The sequence below is a fragment of the Bubalus kerabau genome, chromosome 15 (assembly GCF_029407905.1).
Source record: "Bubalus kerabau isolate K-KA32 ecotype Philippines breed swamp buffalo chromosome 15, PCC_UOA_SB_1v2, whole genome shotgun sequence".
NCBI lineage: Eukaryota > Metazoa > Chordata > Mammalia > Artiodactyla > Bovidae > Bubalus > Bubalus kerabau.
In genome coordinates, this window is record NC_073638.1 from 52,998,510 (window position 1) to 53,022,167 (window position 23,658).

The 23,658-nt window shown below is 39.9% G+C and overlaps 1 protein-coding gene across 4 annotated transcripts in view; it reads right to left on the reverse strand.

Annotated features, from left to right (window-relative positions):
- Nucleotides 1–2,511: 2,511 nt before the first annotated feature.
- The window catches only part of FCHSD2 (FCH and double SH3 domains 2), a 237,908-nt gene continuing 216,761 nt past the window's right edge, over nt 2,512–23,658 (reverse strand). For 3 of the 4 annotated variants that reach the window (XM_055549012.1, XM_055549014.1, XM_055549015.1), the window contains exons 14-20: nt 15,496–15,630; nt 10,151–10,234; nt 9,853–10,030; nt 9,338–9,558; nt 7,396–7,525; nt 7,171–7,253; nt 2,512–4,618 (exon numbers count right to left, since the gene is read on the reverse strand). In XM_055549012.1, coding sequence (XP_055404987.1) covers nt 4,535–4,618; nt 7,171–7,253; nt 7,396–7,525; nt 9,338–9,558; nt 9,853–10,030; nt 10,151–10,234; nt 15,496–15,630 — 915 coding nt within the window. In that variant the 3' untranslated portion in view covers nt 2,512–4,534. Of the gene's footprint in view, nt 4,619–6,875; nt 7,060–7,170; nt 7,254–7,395; nt 7,526–9,337; nt 9,559–9,852; nt 10,031–10,150; nt 10,235–15,495; nt 15,631–23,658 lie in introns of those variants that run through there. The other variant, XM_055549013.1, reaches the window with a different exon arrangement.

Sequence of the window (23,658 nt, forward strand, 5' to 3'; positions counted from 1 at the left end):
TCTGTTGTTTCAGGATAACATTCCAGTAAAGTATTTCCAGACCAGGGCTCTCTGAAACAGACGAGGCAGAAGTATTGCATTTATGTTTTCAGCCAGTGGGACCAGGGGAAAGTGGTTCAGGAATCAAACGCCCTCTGGAATTAATTCTTGACAGATCAAGCGGTAGGTAACAGCCTCTAAGAGGAAACTTAAACTGGTTGTGTTAAGTTGTACAATTTGGGGACAAATCACAACTCTCTCCTTATAAACCAAAATTTCCGTAACTTGGTTGTATTTTTGTCATGAAAAACAGCTTCATAATGAGCAATTAAATGCAAAGATTCAGCCAGATTGTGTCATAAAGCCACTCAGAGGCCAAAGAAATAACTTGCCTCACTATAGAAAGCTTTGGCTGGGTTCCCTGGGCAGTGAGTGAAGGGTGCAGCACAGTGAGATTACAACCCAGAGGAAGGAGTTCGTTTTGTCCTGGTGGAGAGTCCAGTGGCTTGAATCTTCAACTTCTGGCCATCCCGAGAGGTCTGTTTTAGTAGAGTCTTCTCAAATACTGTGACTTTTTTGTGTGATGTTCTCATTGTGCATCTAGAAACTGAACTTACATGGAACATAAAGGTTGGATGAGTCCTTGGAAATCATCTCATTCTGCTTCTTTTAAAGCTGGGGGGTGTGGCAGCCCAGTGGAAAGGGTATCATCAAGCGGTGGCAGGGCGGAGGCTGCAGGATATCCTCCCACTCGCTTCTGCCTGCCTGTGGCTGTGGGCTGGGGTGGGCGGGACGGGTTATAGAGGAAAGGGATTCAGGTGCTGTGCTGTGACTCTGGTTTGGGTGCCTCATGTTTAGTTCCTATGATGAAGGAGGCCCCGCTATAACTATGATACAGGGGTGGGGCAATCAGCTTAATTCTGTCCCCTGGTCATAGACCAGGCCTCTGGTACCAACGGTAGTCTTAAATGTGAGCACCTTTCAGTAGCAGGGGAAGACAGAAGATGGAGATGATATTAATGTGTACTGATAGCCCTTAACATATTTATGGTAAGGCACTTTCACACCCACTCCTTCCTTTGGGCCTTATGACAGCTCTGGAAGGACAGCAAGGCACAGCTCTGTAGGGGAGGTGCTGAAGGTGGGGCAGTGATGCTGAGGAAGACCACGCTGTGCTGCACACTTCACATGTCCTTCTTGGAGCCACGGCATTACTAGGTTTCTGATGGGGACACTGAACAGCTTCAGTGGGACCCAGGATTTAACTCAGACCTTCTGAGTCCAAAGTCCACGTTGTCTTCTATGCTGTTGGTGGGAGTGTCAACAGATATAATCATTTTGGAGGCCAATTTCGCAACATCTGACAAAATCAAACCTATACATATTTTTTGTGCTGCTAGTGGTAAAGAACCTGCCTGCCAACACAGGAGATGTAAGAGATGCAGGTTCGATCCCTGGGTCAGGAAAATCCCCTGGAGGAGGGCATGGCAACTCACTCCAGTATTCTTGCCTGGAGAATCCTATGGACACAGGAGCCTGGTGGGCCACAGTCCACAGGGTTGCAAAGAGCTGGAGATGGCTGAAGCGACTTAGCATACAGCATGACAAAATGAAATACACACATACATTTTTAACTCTTAAATTACACATTTAAGAATTTAGCTGATATTTTTACTGGAACAAATTTATAAACAATTAGGTAAAAAGGTATTAATTTCAGCTCTCTGATAGCAAATGAATGGATACAACCTCAACATCCATCACTATAGGAATGTTTAAATCATGCTATGCCCAAACAATGGAATATAATGCTGCCTTCAGAAAGAATGAGGTAAATCTAAATGTATTATATAATTTCACATATGAAAAGGCAGTGTTGGCACATGTAAGTTCTATGCACAGAAGACGTCTGGAAGGTTACATATCACACTTGCCCAGCTCTGGAAGAGGAGGGTTGTGGGGGCCCTCCTCAAACAGTGGTCCTCACTGGGGTGGCTGGTAGCCAGATGGACTCAGCTTTCTACCTGGAATCCTCCAGCCACCCCTGTAAAATCTCCTTCTCTTGGCTCATGACTCCTCAGGGTAGAGGTTTAGGAAAAGGACAGAGGACTACAGAGTGCCCACTGCTGGGAGTCAGCAGTCGCATCAATCTGAGGGGACTCAGTGGCCTCCTCCTGGCCCTCGCAGCTGCAGATTTGGGGCTCCCTCCTCAGTCACCTCAGCACATTCTCTGCCTCTCCTTTCCAGCACATATCATACAGTACTGTCCTCAGGTGTATACTTTCCCTCCATGGAAAGAACCTTGACGGCCAAGGCCACAACTTACTTATTTTTATCTCTAGCATTCAGGGTATTACCCTTGGCAGGTGGGTGGCACGGAGGGCTGTTTGTTCCATGGATGGGTTAATTTACGTCCCTCTCTTTGTATCTGTTGTAAGATTTAAAGGAGGGCCTGAGAGTGTCTTTAAAAGAAGCACTGTCTATTTGGAAAAGCCTGTTTACCCAAATCTTATAAGAAAAACTTAGAAAACGTAATTCCATTCTTTTTTATTATTCAACATTTTATACATAATAAATACAAAGTTTTTACAGCCACTGTAAAGAAAGCACTTCTGCACAGAGGCGCCTCCTCTGAGCCCAGCCCTGTGCACTGTGGCGCGGGGTTACATGTCCTGGAGGGACGGGTTCTTATTAAAAAGGAGGCATATTTTTACAACTTCGTTTTTTTAAAATAAAATTAGCAGCTCTTCCAAAAAATATTTAAAATATAACAAAAGATTTCAAATAACTCTCTGAGAATGTGGAAAACCCAGATTCAAGGACAATTTTGCTAGCTAAAGAGAGAATACAAGACTGGGTGGCAAGAACTGCCCAATTTCAGCACTTTGAAGATTTTTAAAGTGCTTTGAAGATTTTTAACTTGTCCACAAACCTTAAAATCTTAAAAAAAAAACAAACCCACCCTTTTAATTTCTTTTGTAAACTTAAGAATAAGTTTGATAAACACAAAAAGACCTCAAATAGATCAACAGGTTTTAAGAAATGCAAAAAAAAAATAAAAAGCCTCAAATCACAGAGAAGATTCATCAATGGATACTGTCATTAAAGTGATCAAATGACTATCTGAAAACTTCTTCAGTTTTATTTCTGGTCAAAAATCCCATGGGGACATTTGGTGAGCATTTCAAGTTTTTAGAGATTCTTAGGAGGGATGGCATTTTCAAAGCAAAAGACAACTTTTGGATTAAATTCTGAGAATTTTGATTTTTTAAAAAAAGGAAAAAAAAGCAACTGGCAAACATCCCTTAGTTCCTAAGTAATGCACTCCCTATCTTCCACTGGAGGTGGAGGGCCACCAGAGGCCTCTGGGAGCCACTGCTGTGGGTTTGTTAGTCTGCAGGGAAGGCTCCTCCTGGCTCTCCCTGTGATATGGAGAACTCGTCCTTTCCTTGTCAATTTGCACCGTTCAATCCTTTTGTCCTTCTTCATAGGAAGCTGGTTTACTCCTTGAGCCACAGATTCTTCCTCCCAAGGAAATGTCAGGTCAGTGGGACCTGGGAAGCTGCATTTTATGTGGTGGGTGGCTGCTGGTCTAGGCCAGTGGACTAGCTTGGGAATAAAACAATGCTAGGTGCCTCCCCAGTAGAGAAGCTTGACAAGGCAAGTATGTGTCCTCAGTTTTATCAAGACATTCAAATTCTAAGGATACTGGTCATGATAGTATATGCTGCAAAAATTAAGATGAAAAATACCCAAATATAAAAAGAACACTAAGTCGGCTCATTGCAGATCTGGAAGCTCCATTTCTGCTTTAGCCGCAGCCTCCTTTCTATTAGTCTATGTGATGGATGAGATTCAGCTACTAGTTCAGCCCCTCCATGTTAGCTCCGCTAATACTAAATGAATGGCATAAATATTAATACAAAGGACACTGTTAATTGTTTTAAATCTGTTAGCTGTGGAAGAGATGTGCATTATTGCAATCGGTGCTAAACTCAGGGCAGTCTACTTTTTTCCAATAAGGTTTCAGTTTCTCAGTCTGGGGACCAACTGCGGGGAGGAGCCAGCCTCTCCTGAAATCCCTCCTGCTGCTTTCCTTATGTAGCCAACATGATCTGATTAAACTCAATCAGATAAGCCAAAGCCACTTGAAGAAAGATGAGCATCTTTGCCACGTCCTCGTGGCCACAGTAATATACTGTACGAGTGCATATGATCAGCATCTCTGTGACTGTGCCCTGAACGAGGCCTGGTCTTGAGTCTCATACAAAAATGGGTCCCTGGTAGGCAAGAGGACTGTCCCCCTTCTCTGCTTCTAGGGCCCACTAGGATTTGTGCTGTGCTAGGAGAGATGACATAGAAAATGACAACAAAAAAAGGCACGAAATATTAAAAACGTGGGAGGTGTCAACCAGGCCACCCGGTCACATATAGTCCTCCTTGTTTTCGCTCTGTTCGAGTCATCATCATGCAAGCAAAGGTGCCTAAAAAACAAGACTGGCCAAACTCCAAGCCTGGCCTTGATTGTAGCAGTAACGGACAGGCAAACCCATCATCACACCAGTGTGATTTCCACATCCTCGATCTTCTCTGCGGGCCTTCGGTGGTTCTGCGTAGGAGGAGGGGGAGCTGCCCGGACCTGAGCAGGAAACCATCACATGGTCAGTCAGCTTCCTGATTCAGTGGCTGAAGCACTGAAATCCGACCAATCATTTATTCAAGGACATGGGCACTTGAGGGCTCTCAGAAATGTTCTAGGCATGTGCTTTCAACTTAATTTTCACAGCTTCTTACATTGAGAAGGACAGACTGCTCTGGATGAAATGTGAAACTCACAACTCAGGTTCTTCCCTGGGCTGAAAGCCTCATGGCCACAAGAGTCTGTAGTCCTGACAACCTTGGCCCAAGCAAAGGCCTAGAGTTGGAAGCGAGAGAGAGCAATGCTTGGAGAACTGAAAAACCTTTAAGCATGTCTTGGAAGGAGAGATGCAAGAGATGAGACTAGAGGGACAGGCTGGGGTAAGTCATGAAGGGCCTCATTAAGTCATATTTAAAAATCTGAGCTTTATTCTGTAGGCAAGGAAGAGTCTTTGGGGGATTTTAAGCAGTAGTACCAGATGTGTGAAAAGATGACTCAGGTAAAAGTTTGAAGAAAACAGTGGTGGAGGGCAAGAATACAGGTTGACAGTTTTGGAGCCTCCTGTGGTTGTCTCAAAGAGAGCTGATGTTGGCTGGCACTGGGGGAATAGAGGGGGACAACTTGACAGTCATCTCTAGGTAACCCTGGCAGGCCCTGCGATGACTCTTCACAAAAGGCAGGGTCAGGGAGGTGTCACGAGTGATGCCAGAGCACTAGCAGGATAGGGGTACCACTCACCAGGATGGGAAATAAGGAAGAAGGATGACATCTGAGAAGGAAGATAATTAGCCAGTTTTTTGCTGAGTTTTGGGGGTTTGTTATATATATACACTGAGATTTCCACAGATCTGAAGCTCAGAGAAGAGATTGGATAGGTAGTTATAAATCTTAGAGTTGTCAGTAAATAAATGGTTATCAAAGTCTTGGGAGTAAATGAGATAACTCAGGAGTAAGTTTAACGACTTTAAGAGCAGTAGCCCTGGGACTCCTCTGGTTGCTCAGTGGTGAAGAATTTGCCTTGCAATGCAGGGGACATGGGTTCAACCCCTAGTCATGGAACTAAGATCTCACATGCCATGGAACAACTGAGAGGCCGACCTGAATGCCCAACTACTGAGCCTGCACACAGCGGCTACTGAAGCTGCGTGCGCTGCAGCCCACACTACAGAGTCCGTGCAGTGCATCGAAAAGATCCCACACGATACAACAGAGATTCCACTTGCTACAACTAAAATCTGATGCAGTCAAACAAATTAAAAAAAAAAAAAAAAAAAAAGAGGGAAGCGGTCAGTGGATGGAACCCTGAGAAGCATCAAGAGTTGGAATAAAGGCAGAGAATCCCTCAAAGGTCAATGAAAAAGAAAGCCAGGAAGTAGAAAGCAGACCAGGAAAGTGTGGTGGAACAAATGGGTCCACTTATCTCCACTACTGCTCTTCCCCACTAGTTCACATTGCTGTCCTCTCTTGCTTGGACCATTGCTCCAGCCTCCTAACGACTCCCCATGTTCATTCTGTCACTTTCTACTCATTCTCCACCTAGCTGCCACAGTGTGTTTTAAAAAATCTGGGATGTCCCTGGTGGTCTAGTGGTTAAAAATCTGTCTCTCAATTCAAGGGATGCAGGCTTGATCCTTGGTTGGGGAACTAAGATCCCACATCCTTCAAGGCAACTAAGCCCACTCACTGCAACTAAAGAGAAGCCCATGCCCAGTGACAAAAAGCCCATGTGCTACAATTAAGACCAACTGCAGCCAACATAAAATTATAAAAATTAGTAAGTAAAAATAATTTTTAAAAATGCACAATCAGTCATACCACTATCTGGCTTACAATCTTACAACAGCTTCCTATCACATTTAGGATCACGAACCAAGTCCTTAACAAGGCACTCAGTATCTGCTGAATGAACAAAGACAAAGGTTGTAAGTGGCTCAAAGAACTGTGTCAAATGCTGATAAGAGGGTCTAGGAAAATAAAACTGCAAATATAACTAGATTACCATGTGGAAGTTAGACCCTGGAAGAACTATTTCACAGTGAGGTAGTGGGATGGATTTGATGACAGCTGAGTGAGGGGTGGGTAGAGGTGATTATTTGTAAAGAACAGATTTTCTTTGAGAATAGAAGCTCTCAAACCTCAAAAGGGCATGTATCTTATATCATCTCACTGTCTGTCAAAGAGGAAAGCAGAGGCCTGGGGGAAAAGTTCTCAATAAATGCCTGCTGGGAAAAAAAAAAAAGTTTCTGTTTCACAATTAGACTGCTTTAATGCTCACAGAGCTTGTTATAATTTAAATATACTTCCCATAGTTGTCACCTGGCAATCTCACCATGGCTCAGTGAGGAAAGTGCCAGTGTAATAAGCTAGACCTTCCAAGATGTGTTGATTTCTATAGCCTTCCTTTTCCAGAGCTCTGTTTAATTTCCCAAGTCCATTGCAACCTGGCATGGAAGAAATTAGCAACAACACAGGGGTCATGGAGCTCCATTAATTTCTAACTTTCAATCTGGAAGAACTATGCACTCTATTACTCTGCTAGATAAGAGACTTACAGGTCGCAGTTTCCCATATGAGGTCTCAGGAGTATGCCTGGATGCCTGCGAGAATCCTGGCGATTCGGCATGGAAGCTGTTTTCTAAGGGAGGGAATCAAAGAAGCTCAATTTATTTGTGTTGCTGAGCAATATAGATGGTAATTCAGATCTGTTTACCCTTCAGATGAACACATGGCTTTCTAAATTAAAGTGTATTTTGATACATGCCCAGGAGACCCCTTACCATTTGCTGAAGGAGAACGGGAGAAGTACTGGGAGCCCCTCTTATCTGGGCTGGGGTAAGGGCTGCTGGGAGGCTGGTCATACAGCGGCAGTGGAGGCAGGGAGCCGGGCGGTTTGGGGGAAGGAGAGACCTGCAGCAAAGGAAACAGAGGTTACATAGTGCTCACTTCAGGAAGGAGATCAGCTGGCTTCTCTGACTGCTCCTGGCAAATAACCCTTCTCTGGAGCTAAGTTATGATTGTTAACTTTTTTGACCAGCCTGCTGCTGCTGCTGCTAAGTCGCTTCAGTTGTGTCTGACTCTGTGCGACCCCATAGACGGCAGCCCACCAGGCTCCCCCGTCCCTGGGATTCTCCAGGCAAGAACACTGGAGTGGGTTGCCATTTGAAGATGATCTCTCTTGGTAAATGCATGCATGCTAAGTCGCTTCAGTTGTGTCTGACTCTTTGTGACCCCGCGGATTGTAGCTCGCCATGCTCCTCTGTCTGTGGGAATTCTCCAGGCAAGAATACTGGAATGGATTGCAATGCCCTCCTCCAGGGGATCTTCCGGACCCAGGGATTGAACCCACGACTCTTACATCTCGGGCGCTGGCAGGCAGGTTCTTTACCACTAGGACCACCTGGGAAGCCGCACTTGAAAATATGTGGGTTAAAGTATCTTTTGATATTTATTTCTAACATAATTCCACAGTGCTAAGAGAAGAGACTCTGTATGATTTCAATACCTTTAGACCATGACATTTTTGCACCTTGTTTTATGTCCCTGTATATGTTCCAGTGTCTCCTAATTTACACTCTATGGGAACTTGAAGAGAATTTGTATCCTATTATTGTGTGAAAATTGTATAAATCTTAATTACATTGAATTGGTTCACAGTGCTTTTCAGGCCTACTATATCCTACTTCTCTGTATATTCATTCTACTAATGTTTGAGAGTTTGATATTGAAACTCCATCTAAAAACCTTAATTTATCTACTTAAAAAATAATTGTAAAACATGGTGGAACTATATGCAACCTTGCTTTGTATTTTCCAAGTCTCTTGTGAATCTGTTATCATCCTTTCATAATTAAAAAAAAGTAAAATAAAAAAGCAAATGAGCCTGGAATAACCACACTACCACCAGTTTTGTGTTGCATTTAACTTTTTCCTTCCATAGATCTCATTATATTACTGATTTTAGTTTAAACAGTTACCAAGTCAAACCATTCTGTAGAGTTCTATTGAAAACATATCAAATTAGTCAATTCAATGAAGAACAAAAAAAAGAACAAGTTGTATTTTTCGGTGAAGATAAAATAACTGGCTGAGTTTCTGACTTCCCCAGGCTTTGTAACTGTCATGTTCAATGGTCATAATACTGTACAAGCAAGATGGGCAGACATATTCCTTATGGTCCTGGACCTGCCAAGCCTGTTGTGACATATCTGAATCAGGAGTTTCCCGTAAAGACAAGTTTTGCTATGATGAAGTAAGCCTCGGGCCACATGAGTCCATGGGGCTTTGGAAGTCTCATTAGTTCTTGGAAAAGGACTAGCAGGACCTGGGCTGGGCAGGGAGATTCTGACAGTGAGGGAGAGAAAGAGGTTGCTAATATTTTTACTGTATAAACTAACCACAGAGACAATATATTCCCTCTCCAGTTTCTTTCTTTCTCCTCGCCAAACCAGTCTTTTGTAGGTCACACACAGTGTAGTATTTTGGTTCCTCAATTCAGAGAGCAGAATGTGGGAGACATGAAGTGTAATATAGCCATTACACAGAGCCTGACTGACAAGTCTCTGCTTCCCAAATTCAGTCTTGTGGAAACTTGGCAACCAAAAATTGGAGTGGTAAGGGCAAGGTTGAGACCACAGCCCACTTCTGTGTGGGTCAACAGACTCTTTGGGAGTTATTTTCTTTAAATATCTTTTAATTCCGCTTTTTTCCCCTGTTGTGCACCTGAATCTCTCGCATCCAAGGAGTGTCACCGTTTTCTGAGGTTGAAAGTTCTTCCACTAGCACCGATGGGAAAACTCCAATCCGCCCATTGAATTCTCCTTCCCAGAAGCCATCGTCATCCTGGTTTTCTTTGTTCAAGATTCGGATGATTGCTCCCTCAGGAAAAGATAATTCATCATCTGTCTGGCCCTCGTAGTCATAAAGTGCTTTCACGAAACAGACTAGGTAGCAAGAGAGAAAAATGCAGTAAGAACACTGACAACCAGGTAACTCTTACAACCACCCCATGCACAAGTGACAATTAAAGACTGTCGAACGGAATAAGAGCAGAGCTGTGATTTTGTACTCACTGAAGAGCAACTCTAGGGTTCTACTGGACATGATACACATGGCCAAATAAATACATTACAGAAAGGGAATAAACCCATGTTTTTAACCAACTGAAGGCTGACTCCAGGGTAATAGGGTTTATGCCAAATGTGACCAAATAAAGAGTGCCTTGTTTCAGTCTTTACCACTGGCATCTCCGTTGAGGCTGCCTGAAACGAGTTCGGCCTCCGTGGAATTGCTGGATGTGTGTGACCGACTGTCCAAGGCAGCCAAGGACTGCAGCATGCTCAGCAGACTGTTCGAAGTGGGGAACTGTAGGTACTTTTCTGGCACATAACCCACTTGGCCGACTTTATTTCGAGCCTGAGTAAAAGACATGTGACAAAACAGGTTTGCACACACAATTTGGACAGGGTACAACAAGAACCAAAACAAACTCCTGAAAATGTCACAAGAAGGGGTGATATGAGCAAAGGAATATACCTTTACCCAGTCTTCCATATCTCCATCTTCAATCACTTCTAACACCTCATGTTCCTCAATGGTCAACTCATCTGGTTGAGAAGCCTGCAATGTAGGATGGTCATGGACAAAATTAAAAAGGTTAGATAAAGAGCAGATGTGAACTGATCATAACAGAAACTGGGGATCAAAATATTGAAATGATTTTGAAAAACGTATTGAACATAAAAATTTGAGTGTTGTAAAACTATCATAATGAGGTGAAGTTTTACTTAAAAAACTAAACAAAATAAAGCCACAACAAAAACTGGAGAAACGGAATCCTCAAGAGGCAGTCAGGCTCAGTGAACACAGCACTCTGCTGGAGTAGGGGACCTGGGTTCCAGCTCCAGCTTATGTATCTATTGGTAAGTTATTCAACTTCTTGATGTCTCCATTTCTTCAAAATGACAATCCCGCCATTCTTGGGAAGATGGGGGTGGTGGGGGGTGGGTGGAGTCAGTGTGGGATGAATAAGCACAGAACCATGATGGTTTGGGAAGCACAGGCAAAGGAGAAAGCAGTGAACCAGAACTCCAGCACAGGGCTACAGTGGAGGTGCAGGCGGTGAGAATGCAAAGAGCTATGTATATGGACTGAATGACAGCTTGAGCGGTGCCTGGAATTGGTCTCGAATCACCATAAAATAGTGGCCAAGAGAAGTAAGTTGTAGGAGAGAAATGATTGATTTTGGTCAAGGCTTGGATTTAAGATGCTCCAACTTGACTGTAGACACTGGGCTGATCCATTTGGGTGCTTCTGCAGAAGTTGCTGTGACTTTTTTTTTTATTTTTAAAGTAAATAAAAGCAAGAGTCCACTGGCATTGGACACCCAAATGCTGCCCGTGAGGCTGTAGAATCTGAGGGCAAACTCTCAGGGACTCTGCAGAGGGGTTAGAGGAAGAGACTTTGTTTCCTGAAGAGACTTGTCTGTTACATGTAACAGGAGGGATCTGCAGGCATTTTCTGGTTCTTAGTGAACAGTTGTAAAATCTTTCCCCAAGTCTCAAGATCAGTGAAAACTATCAGTTAAGACCATATAGCTTTTCAGATCTCACAGTCTCAAAGTATAAAAATATCTCCAAGTTACATAAGCAAAAATAAGGCAAGGCTCATTTCCCAAGACTCATTTCCCATTGCATGTACATTTCATCAAACCCAGATTCTGGACATTGCTATAACAGCTGCTTGAGATAGAAAAACAGTACTGAAAATGGCTGACTAATTACAGAACTACTACAGGATCAGAATTTTAAGCAGATTACCTCTGACCTAACAAAATAAGAGAAAAAAAGAGTCCACTGATTTCTGATGGCTTTTCCAGTGGAACTTCTTCACTAATCTGAAACCACACTATGCCTTGAATATACCAGAAAAAGACACCTATATAACAAAGATGTTTTTCCTAATTCTGTGGCAAAACTTTTCAAAGGTTATCAATACAATCAGATTTCAATGTGTGTGAGAGCAAAGCAGGAGAGTTAAACACCTTTAAATATATTGCTGTCCTTGTAGAAAAGTCATGAAGGTCCATGCAAGTTGTCCAACACTGTTACATAAGCAGTGCTATATATAGCATTGTTATACTAGCTTGATCATACCATACCTAAGCAGTGACCAATTCTTTCACTTGACAAGGTCAAGTTCTTCCCATGACACTCAAGACCCTGTGGTCTCCTGATGTTTTGGCCCCAGCAAACTAATCCCTAGTATCTGAATACACCATGTTATGTATTGTCTCTATGCCTTTCTTCCAAGAGGCCTTGATCTCTCTTTCCCATTTGGTAACTGGAATTAGATTACTGTGAGTTCGAGTCCAGCTTCAGTCTCTTTCTACAGGCAAGTGACTGTAAGACCTTTCAGAGTCTCAGTTTTCTTTTTTATTCCTATTACAACACAAGCTCCAAGCAGAGATTTCTGTCTGTGTTGATCAGTGCTGTATCTCAAAGCCTAGAAAAGAGCACAGCATGGTACATGGAAGGTACTCAAGTAATATTTGTTGAATTAATGGATTGGTTGATAATTTCTTCCTTATAGGATTATTGAAGGGATTAGAAAAAAATATATATATATAGATAGATAGATAGATACTCGGCACACAGGAATTCATAAATGGTAGCTATCATTATTCCCCATGATTTGATGCCTGGCTTATATGTATACCAAGACCACCCACAATGAGCTGGTTGCTTTTTCCTCCTTTCATTCTTACAAAGCTTTGAGCGTCCCTCTAACACTGACTATTGTGGCACTCCAGTTAGCTGTTTGCACTTGTGGGCTTTCTAACAGAATGACTTCTTTAAGGCAGGGAATGTAATTCTTCTCACTCATCCCAACCAAGGACAGCAAGTAGTCAGTACATGGTTATTAAATAAACACAGGGTCACACACTACTTCATGAAGTCCTGATACACAGTGACCGCCAGAACCCCAGAAGCAGCCATGCCCTCTGCTTCTACCACCACCTTTCTAAATTTCCTGTTTTCTGTTAAAACAATATGTTTTTTCCTGATCATAAAAGTAATAAATGTTCACTGTAGAAAAGCTAGAAATAGGTATAATCGAGATCTTAAGGTAATACAATTTGGCATCTTACTTTCTTGATGTATCATTTCTTCTTACAAAAAAAACCTCAAATGTAATTTTTCAATTATCCTCATAATATTGTTAGGATTATATTATATGAATGGTTAATTTATTTAATTATTTCCTTATTGGACTGCTAACTTTGCTCTTATAAAGTGATACTATGATGAAAAAAAATTGTGTACCCAGAATATTTTTCTATATTGTGGGTCACTTGCTTAGGACAAATGCTAGTAGGGTCAAAGTAACAAGCATTTTTAAGGCTTTTGAAACGAATCCTTAAATTTAGCTTTTCTTTGCTCTTGCTAGATTAATTTAGGCTTTCTTTGCTTGTCTGGACCATAGGAATCACAATTAGGCTTATAGTTAAGCCTCTCTCTACTCTAACTTACCCTCTCTGGAATATCTCTACCATGAGCAGGGTTACTTTATTTTAAAGCCCAGTCTGATTTTAGGACACATTATGGCTTCCCTCAGCCAGGATAGAAGCCAAACCTTGGTGTGATCTACAGGTTTATCTGACATCTTTACTTCCAGCTGCTCTGTTTCCCACGTTTGATGCTCACATACCTGTCATTTCCTGGACACTCTATTATCTCATCAAACTGTGTCTCTGCATCTGTTGTTTGCTTAGAAGGCTCTTTCCCTTCTCTACCTCATCATTGTGACTAGAGAGACCTTACTCCTGACCTCACTGAAATGCTACCTTATCTGCAAAATTCCTCAGATGCAATAATCAATCACTCAGATCCTTAGGACCCTCTCCATTTAAAGACCTTAAGTTTAATTCTGGGACTTCAGAGTAAATATTACACTGAGACAGAAGACAGGGAAACAATCCCAACCTAGCTGTATAATATTTTAAAAACATTGTGTAAGTGTTTTAAAGATGACTTCAAATTTTCAGAAGATTATCAAAACAGTTTACATTGGGAAGACAAATCCCAACTCTTTTAGAAAAGAAGAAGTACTGTTAAATATACAATACAAGGATGTTAAATGAAAAGAAGTCTGGTAATCACCGATATTGAGGAGTAAATGATGTCAGTTTTTCACTCTCCAGGCATGATGCTGGTGGGAGTGAGACTATTCCACATATGCTTAAGATTCTCTCCACATACGTCCTCTGTTCTTGTTCCTCAAGCATGGCATTAACATGAAAGGGATTCATTAAAATGAAAGGGATTCATTCATTCAAGCTTCCCTCACATCATTCATTTATTTGTTCCACAATTATTACCTGAGGACCAACTATGTGCCAAGCACTGTCCTAGGTGCTGAAGACATATATGCAAGGCACACAAAGTTTCTGCCTTTAGGAAACTTTAGTGCAGAGTTAGATAAAGAAATATGAAAATAAACAAGATTAAGTTTGGTTAGTGATAGGTTCTATATAGTATCAATTAATAAATGAGGACAGAAGGGCAATGGGATAGAGTAGTGACTGGGAAGTTGTGTATGTATTTAGGTGGTCGGGGAAACCTGAGGAGGCACTATTTGAGTTAAGCCTATATGAAGTGCACTGGGCAGTCAACCAAGAATTGGGAAAAGGCAGTTCTAGGTAAGGGAAAGCAAGTGCAAAGTTGTCAAGTCAGGAAGGAGCACAGTGCTTTTGAAGACTGAAAGGCAGCCAGAGTTGCTAACGTGTAGTGAGTAGGTTCAGTGGGTTGGTCTGACATGAAGCTAAGGAGACTGGAAGGGGCCAGATCAGTCTGGACATTACAGAGCCTAGTAAAGAGTTCATTTTTCTTTGTGTGATGGAAAGCTTAAAAAGAATTTTAGGCAGGGGAATAAAATAATCTCCTATATATGTTAAAGTTAAGTTTGGCTGTAGGGTGGGAAGTGGACTCTTGGCAGACAAGTATGAAGAAGTGATACCAATTATTAATTTTTTTTTTTACACTAATCAAAGTAACGGCCTAGACCAAGATGTGAAATGTGAATGGATTCCGAATATGTTTTGGAGGTGGACTCAACAGGACTGGCTATTGACTGATGAAGGGAGTGAGAAAAGAGAGGAACTGGGAAAAGAAACTCAATCTACTTTGAGTAAAAAGTTAATGTGAAAGCAGGGCAGGGGTAAGAGAGATTAAAAACTATTATACCAAATCAGCTTTGGAAGTTAGAAGAAAAATCTATTTATCCAGGCCCCTGCTTAACCTGGAAACAAGAGATGGTTATATTAATATTAGGATAGGCAAAGTTTAACAAAACTATTTTTTCAAGAAATTTTACTTTAATACCAATTTTGAGAACTATCCTAATGGAGAGCCTTGTGCCAAGCAGGCAACTGATAAGGAGAGGAGTCTTATTTACAGAAAATTTACTAGATGCCAGGCCTTGTGCCAAGCAGGCAACTGGTAAGGAGAGGAGTCTTATTTACAGAAAATTTACTAGATGCCAGGCACTGTGCTAAATGCTTTGCTATACAAGTGTTATCTCATTTAGTCCCCACATTAGCCCCATAGTATTATCCCCATAATATAGATAAGAAAACTGAGGCTCACAGTGACCAAGGGACTAGCGTGGTTATGTAGCTTGTTAGTGGCAGAGACAAGATTTTAACTGAGGCCGTCTGACATCAGAGCCTAGACTCTTCCCTGTTATGTTACACTGCCTCTAATATGAACAGAACACCAACATTATGGTAAGTACAGCATAAGAGGCTGGGTAGATACCGTCACTTGTACCTTCAGAGTTGTCACAATTTAACATGAGAAATATGTTAGAGAAATACAAACCTTATAGGAATAAACAACTTTGCAGGTGAGTGGGTAATTTCTTAAGGTACCAGAAGGGCTGGAACTGCTGTCATCAAAAACATCCATGTTGTCCTCAAACTCTTCTCCTTCTTCTCTTTCAGTATCTGCATTAAGCTAGGAAAAATCAGAGGCCACTGGCTAGCTTACTTAGTTACTTCAAGAAGATGCATGAAAGCAGCAAACAACGGGATTGTTTCAAAATGTTAATTTACTCATTCAACTGCACATAGGAAAGTGTCTGTTCTGTTCTCACTTGCATTTTTCATGTTATGAAAGGACTGAGATTTTTCTTTCTTTTTAAAACCAAGAGTCAGTTAAATACTGACTAATGAAGGCCTCTTACCATTTAAAACTGATCATATTAGCAAACATAAAAAGATTTCTAAATGCTACCAACACCTTGGAATGCAAGAAGATCCAACCAGTCCATTCTGAAGATCAGTCCTGGGCGTTCATTGGAAGGACTGATGCTGAGGCTGAAACTCCAATACTTTGGCCACCTCATGTGAAGAGTTGACTCATTGGAAAAGACCCTGATACTGGGAGGGATTTGGGGGCAGGAGGAGAAGGGGACGATAGAGGATGAGATGGCTGAATGGCATCACCAACTCGATGCACATGAGTTTGGGTGAACTCCGGGAGTTGGTGATGGATAGGGAGGCCTGGAGTCCTGCGATTCATGGGGTTGCAAGGAGTCAGACACGAGCGAGTGACTAAACTGAATGAACTGAACCAACGATGTAGAGAAACAGGTTTTCATCTATGGCTGGTTTAAATGTAAACTGGTACCTCCTTGGAAAAAAAAAAAAAAAAAGCCTGCACAGCAATGAAGACCCAGCACAGCCCAAAACAATAAATAAATAAAATTACTTAAAAAAAAATAGATACGGATAAATTAGAGCATGTGTGCTCTGCTGGTAGGAATGTAAAATGGTGTAGCTGCTTTGGAAAAATGCTATGATGGTTCCTTAAAAAAGTTTAACATAGAATTACCATATAATCCAGCAATTTCACTGTATTCCCAATGCTCTTCAATTTTAATTTCTATTCTGTTCTTTCAATCATTTTTCCCAAAAGACTTTGAAAGCAGGGATGTGAATAGATATTCGTATACCAATATTGACAGCAGCATTTATTCACAATAGCCACAAGGTGGAAGCAACCCAAGCATCCACTGACATGGCTGGATGAACAAACTGCGGTATATGACAGCAGAATATTACTTAGCTTTAAAAAGGAAGGCCATTCTGACACATGCTACAGTATGGGTGAACCCTAAGGGCATTAATATTAAATGAAATGCGCCAGTCACAAAGAAGACAAATACTGCATGATTCTACTTATATGAACTACCTAGAGTAGTCAAATTTATAGAGACAGAAAGTAGAATGCTGGTTGTCAGGGATTTTGGGGCTGGGGGAACAGGGAGCTACTCTTTAATTGGTATAGAGTTTCACTTTTTGCAAGATAAAGAGTTCTGGAGATGGATGATGGTTAATGGTTGCACAAAAAAATGTGAATGCACTTAATGCCATTGAACTTTGTATTTTAAAATGGTTTAAATGATGAAGTTTATGTTGCATATATTTTGCCACAGAAAAGGGCACAGTTTCTTTTGAAATGTAATTTCAAGGAAAATAAATGAAAATAAATCCAGTTTCAAGGTATATTACTGGCCATAGCTAAAAGGCATATATTAATTAAAATGGAATTAAGTGTAAAAATGTATTTATCTAGAGTACTGTCTATTACATTAAAATGCAAATAACACTTAAATGAGCATAAACATCTGACAGAGGTAGGCAGAGTAAGAAGAACTAAGACTGGGGAACATAGGAGATTGGCTTGTTCTATATATCTCTGAACTATAAACAAAAAGTAAGTTTTACTTTTTAAATTAAAAATCCATCAAAGAAGAAACAAAATAAGTTTAAAGGTTTCTTGGTTTCTAGCTACATACAAACACTTATTTGGCTACTTTTCCCAATGTTCAAACATACAAAGGCACTAAGATTTACACAGTAAGGATATAAAGGATAGGCAGTCAGAATTGGGCCTTATGGTAGAACAATTAATTAAAATATCAAACACCTACTTAATGCTGAACACTAAGCTAGGCTCTGAGATATGAAATGAAGGACATAGTCTGCTTTGCAGGAGTTCACAACCTAGACTGGGAAGTCAGCATACCCAAACGCTGAGTGCACAGACAGCCCTGTGAGTGTGGAGAGAGTGACTCGAGAAGAAGGTCAGAGCAGATTTCTGTCCATGGGATTCTCCAGGCAAGAATACTGGAGCAGGTGGCCATGCCCTTCTCCAGGGCATCTTCCGACCCAGGGACTGAACCCTCTTACTCTCCTGCATTGGCAGGCAGGTTCTTTACAACTAGCGCCACCTGGGAAGCCCTCAAACTAACAAACATATTTACATATACTTGGAAGATGCCTTTATACTCTAGAAAAGGTTACAGACAACTGTGGGCACAAAAAGCAAAACAAAACACCCATATATCCATGAAAAAATTAAAGCCAATGTGGGTAGAGCAAGTTTCCAAAAATACAGTGTAAGGAATGTTAATATGTACTGTGTTTTGGCACTGGGAATCAGTTCAAAATGTTTCATCTTGGCAATGTTATCTGATACTAAACATTCTTTTTTTCTTCTTTATTTTGAATTCATTTTCTGATTCTCACAGAAGGGAATGGAAGGTTGCAGTGACAGCAGCAGGGGTCACTGCTACATGCTTTTGCACTGCTCTTGCAGTTTTCCAAAGTATGTCATCTCAGGACAGCTTCTTCCTTTTTCCTCTGCCACCTTCTGTAACTTAACTGTTGCAACGTTTCCTTTTTTTTTTTTTTAAACTGTTGCAATGTTTTCTTGACCTAGCATTTCTAAAAGCACGTTCTTCCTGTTTCTTAACTGCTCACTTATCCCTTTTCCTTCCTGTCCCCTGACAGAATTTTAATCAAAACTATTCTTTCCAGTGGTACTAATAATTTTCCTTTCTGAGATGTTGTAAAATGCTTACTCTTATTGCAATGGCAGATAAGAAGAACCTTTCTGAGTTGGTTTTAGTAGCTGACCTCATACTCAGCAAATTACCTCTGAAGGGCTTCATCAGCTTTATGGATCTGACAGACTTGGGTCTGAATGCTGACTATGCCATTTATTTGCTGTATGACCTTGGGCAAATTATTTGATTTCTCAACTTCAATTACCTCATCTCCATAATGAAGACAATTACTTCTTAACAAAGTTATCATGAGGATTAAGTGAGGCAACACTTAAACCCTTAATATATGCTTGGTACAAAGGTGACACTGAATACATAATTGTTGTTTTTATGAGGAAAGGAGAAGATAGATTAAAAAAAAAATATCTGGTGATATCCAGCTTAGAGGAAGACAGCTCCCTGTAAGTGGCTAGCAGAACCTCTGAATTCCATCTAGACAGAAAAGTGGTCACTGTGAACATCATTCCAAATACAACACAGGTATATTATAAAAGATGATGTTGAAAATATCAGCCAAATGGATTTCTGTTTCCAGGCAAGATGGAGTATCAGGGACCAGGGTTAAACCTTCCAGAAAAGGCTAAAAAACTGTTCAAAATTTACAAAAGAACCGCTTTCAAGACACTGGACATTATGTGATGAAGAACAGTGATCCTTGCGGGAAACAAACAATTTCCCCAACCTACTACCTGAAAAAAGTTTCCAAGATGACATACACCAGGAGGGAACCTAGAAGAGGTTGGTGATCTACTGGAATTGAAGACATGAAACTGGGACTTCAGGAAGGCCAAAGTGGCTAGGGCTTGCACAGTAATGAAGAAAAGAGAAATGCATAGAGAGAACTCAGGAAATCTGCAGAGGGTCCTCCTTAAGTCTTCAGCTAAGCACTGATCAGAACATGTACATCAAGAATGACTCGAAGCCACTGATAGAACCCCTCAAAGGATTAGAGGGAACCATCCTCAGCATTCACACGGGCCTGGGAACATTTCCTGTTCCCTCTTAACAGAGCAGAAAACCTCACAAGGCATAGGGCATCAGGTAGAGAAATTAGAAAATCAGTAAGGATGCGGAAGACTTGAACAACATTACAAACCAATTTAATTGACATTTATCAAAGATAACACCTAACAATAGCAGATTATATATTCTTTTCAAGTACACATGGAACATTTATTGAGATATACCATACAATGGGCCACAAAACAAGTCTTGATAAATTAAAAATGATTCAAGTGTGTTATCTGACCACAATGGAAATATATTATGTCATTAACAGAAAGGTATCTGTAAAATTGCCAAATATTTGGAAACTCAATAACACTTCTAAACAATCCATGAAACAAAGAAGAAATTAAAAGACCAATTAGAAAATATTTAAAATTGAATGGAAATAATAACACAATATATCTGAGTTTGTGTGGTGGTGCTTAAGCAACATGTAGTGGGAAATGTTTAGTATGACATGCCTATATTGAAAAAGAAGTAAAGTCTCACATCAGTGACCTCAGCTTCCATGTTAAAAATATTAGGAAACAGCAAATTAAGTCCAAATTAATCAGGAAAAGGAAATAATAAAAAACAAGAGCAGAAATCAATAAAATAAAAAAACAGAAAACAACAGGGAAAAAAGTCAATGAAATCAAAAGCTGTTTTGTTTTTTGGTGACGATACATCAAATTTACAAACCTCTAGTAGGATGATCAAGGGGGAAAAAAAGGAGAAACAAATAACCAGCATCAAGGAGTAGGAGAAGTGATATCACTACAGATCCTCCAGACAATCAAATAATAAAAAATATTATGAACAACTTTATGCCAATAAATGTGGCAACTTACATGAAACAAACAAATTTTTTGAAAGACACAAATGATCAAAGTCTATTCAAGAAGACTAAGTTGAAGAACCCTATCTCAATTAAAGGAATTGAGTTTGTTGCTTAAAAAACTCCCACAAAACTCCCCTCCAGGTCCAGGCTCTGTTGAGTTCTACTAAACATATAAGGAAGAAAAAAATTCTACATAGGCTTCCAGAAAATTGAAGAGGAAGGGATTCAAATTATTTTATGAGACAAGCATTATTCCAAAATCATACAAAAACAGTTTAAGAAAACTATAGACTAATAAAGTATCCGCCATAATCAGACATATAAAATGCTAATCAAAATTTTAACAAATCAATTCTAATCAATATATAAAAAGGATAACAGTTCATCAGGAATGCAAAGTTGGTTTAATATGTGAAAAATCATCAGTGTACTTCACCATATTAACAAACTAATAAGAAAAATCATTTAATATTTAGGACTTTGCTGTAGCTCAAACAATCAAGAATTTGCCTGCAATAGGAGACTGGGGTTCGATCCCTGAGTCAGGAAGATCCTCTGGAGAAGGGAATGGCAATTCAGTCCAGCATTCTTGCCTGGAGAGTCCCACGGACAGAGAAGCCTAGCGGGCTACAGCCCATGGGGTGGCAAGGAGTCAGACACAATTAAGCAACGAACACTTCACTTCAACATCCATTCCTATCAGTAAACTAAACAAAAAATGGAGGAAACTTCCTTGACATGGGAAAGGGCATCTACAAAAATCCTACTGTGAACATCATACTTAATGGTGAAAGACTATGCTTTCTCCCTAAGTTTGGGAACAACGCAAGAACATCATATTGGTTCTCACCACTTCTATTCAAGCAGTGTACTGGACACTGGAGCTGTTACAATAAGGGGGGGTGGGGAGGAAGTAAGCATAGAAGGAGATAAAAGGCATTTTGAATTGGAAAGGAAGACGTAAAACTGTATTTGTATAGAGGTTACATGATTATCTATATAGAAAATCTACATTAAAAAAAAACTAATGAATGAGTTTAGCAATGTTGTAGGATACAAAATCGATATACAAAAATAAATTGTATTTCTATATGTTAGTAATGAAAAATCAGAAGTTGGAATAAAAACTATTAGGACAGCATCAAAAACTATGAACTAGAGATAAGTCTGACAAAAGATGTGCAACATCTACACACTGAAAACACTGCTTAGAGAAGTGAAAGACAATTGAAAGACTCAATATTGTTATGATATCAAATATCTTCAAGCTGATCTACAAATTCGCTGTAATCCTAATGAAAAAATTCTGGTAGGTTTTTCTGGTAGAAAACCGATTTTAAAATTCATATGGAAAAGCAAAGGAATGAGAATATCCAAAACAATTTTGAAAAGGAAGAAAGGTGGAAGATTTCACCTGACTTCCGGACTTAAAAGTTACAATAATTAAGACACAGCAGCACTGTCATCAAGCTAGGCAAAAAGATCAATGAAACAGAATAGGAGGTCCAAATACAGACCCATACATATATGGTTAGTTGATTTTTGACAAAGATGTAAAGGCATTTCAGTAGAGAAATGACCGTCTTTTCAACAACAACAAGAAAAAAGAATTGTACTCACTCTTCTTAACTCATACAATCACAAACTTAAATGTAAAACCTAAAATTATAAAACGTACAAGAAAATCTTTATGACTTTGGGTTGGTCAAAGGTTTCCTGGTTATATCACAGCATGGTCCGTGAAAGAGAAAAAAAAGTAAGTTGGACTTCAACCAAAAAATTTCTGCTCTGCGAAAGATACCGTTAAGAAAATGAAAAGACAAGGCACAGACTGGGAGAAAATTACATAAATCATCTATCTGATAAAAGATTTGTATCCAGAGTATAAAAAGAACTCTCAAAATACAATAAAAAGAGAACAAACAACCTAATGAAATATGCCTGAAAGACATGAATGGATAGTTCACTGAAGAAGATATACATGTGGAAAACAAGCATGTGAAAAGATGCTCAACATTATTAGTGAAATGTAAATTAAATGATAATGATCCACTACTGCACACCTATTAAAATATCTAAAATTAATAAGATTGACCATACTAGCTATTGGCAAGGTAGTGGAACAACCGGAACACTAGTACTCCATTGATAGGAATGTAAAATGGTACAACCACCACTTTGGAAAATAGCCTGAGAGTTACTTAAAATGTTAAACATATAGCCACTATATGACCCAGCTAAAACAGACACACATAGCAGTTTTACCTGAAAGAGCCCCAAACAACTCAAATGCCCATCATCAGAGTGAATGAATAAACAAATTTTGTGGTATATTCATACAACAGAATATAACTCAGCAATTAAAAGACTGACATGTAACAACATGGATGCTCCTCAAAATAATTATGCTGTATGAAAGAGGTCAAACAAAGTGTATGTTTTTAAATATGTGTAATCTATTGTATTTCAATTATACTTCAGTAAAACTGTTAAGAATAATAAAGCTTGGGAATTTTAATGACAACTGGTTGCACAGTACTTGAAGATGCTATAAGACCATTAATTACATCAAAATAGGGCAGTCGATAATTCACCAGATGCTTAAAACAAGAAATGAAAAAAGAAAAGATACAGCAATTGAAATGAATCACAAAAAAGGTTAGCGTAATAGTCATCCAAGGAGTGAGAAAAAAAAGCAGGGCTTTAGAGGCAGACATATTTGGGTTCTAATCCCAGCTCTCTCCACTTACTAGCTGCGTGCTGCTGGGCAAGATAGTTAATTCTTCTACCTTCTCATCTGTAAATACATTCAGGATGGTTGTGATCATTAATTAAAATAATATATGAATGTGCCTGACATGGTACCTGGTACAGAACAGATGATTTACCAAAGTGAATACCCTCTTTTCGGTAGTATTTTTAGCTTAGTTGGTAGAACTGGAATAAATTGCTTAAAGTTCAGATTAATATTTTTGAACATGTATCATGTGTTAGGACCTGTGTCAAGCACTTTACTTGTTATGGCTATGGAGAAAGTCAAAGAACATAAAACGGCTAGAGATACTTCTCTTAGAAGTGAAATGCTCTAGCTTTTCAATGCCTATCTTTGGTCTTGGCTGTCAGTATGAGACACTGGTTCTCTTGATCTGTGGACACCAACCCAACAGTCATTATATGCAGCTAGATAATTTCCAGCCCCTGGCAAAGGGTATCATGAGCAGTGAAGGCTCAATACATGCTTACTGAATTGAATTAAACTGATCCTACTGGGAACCTGAAATGTCAGTTTCATTAAAAGTGT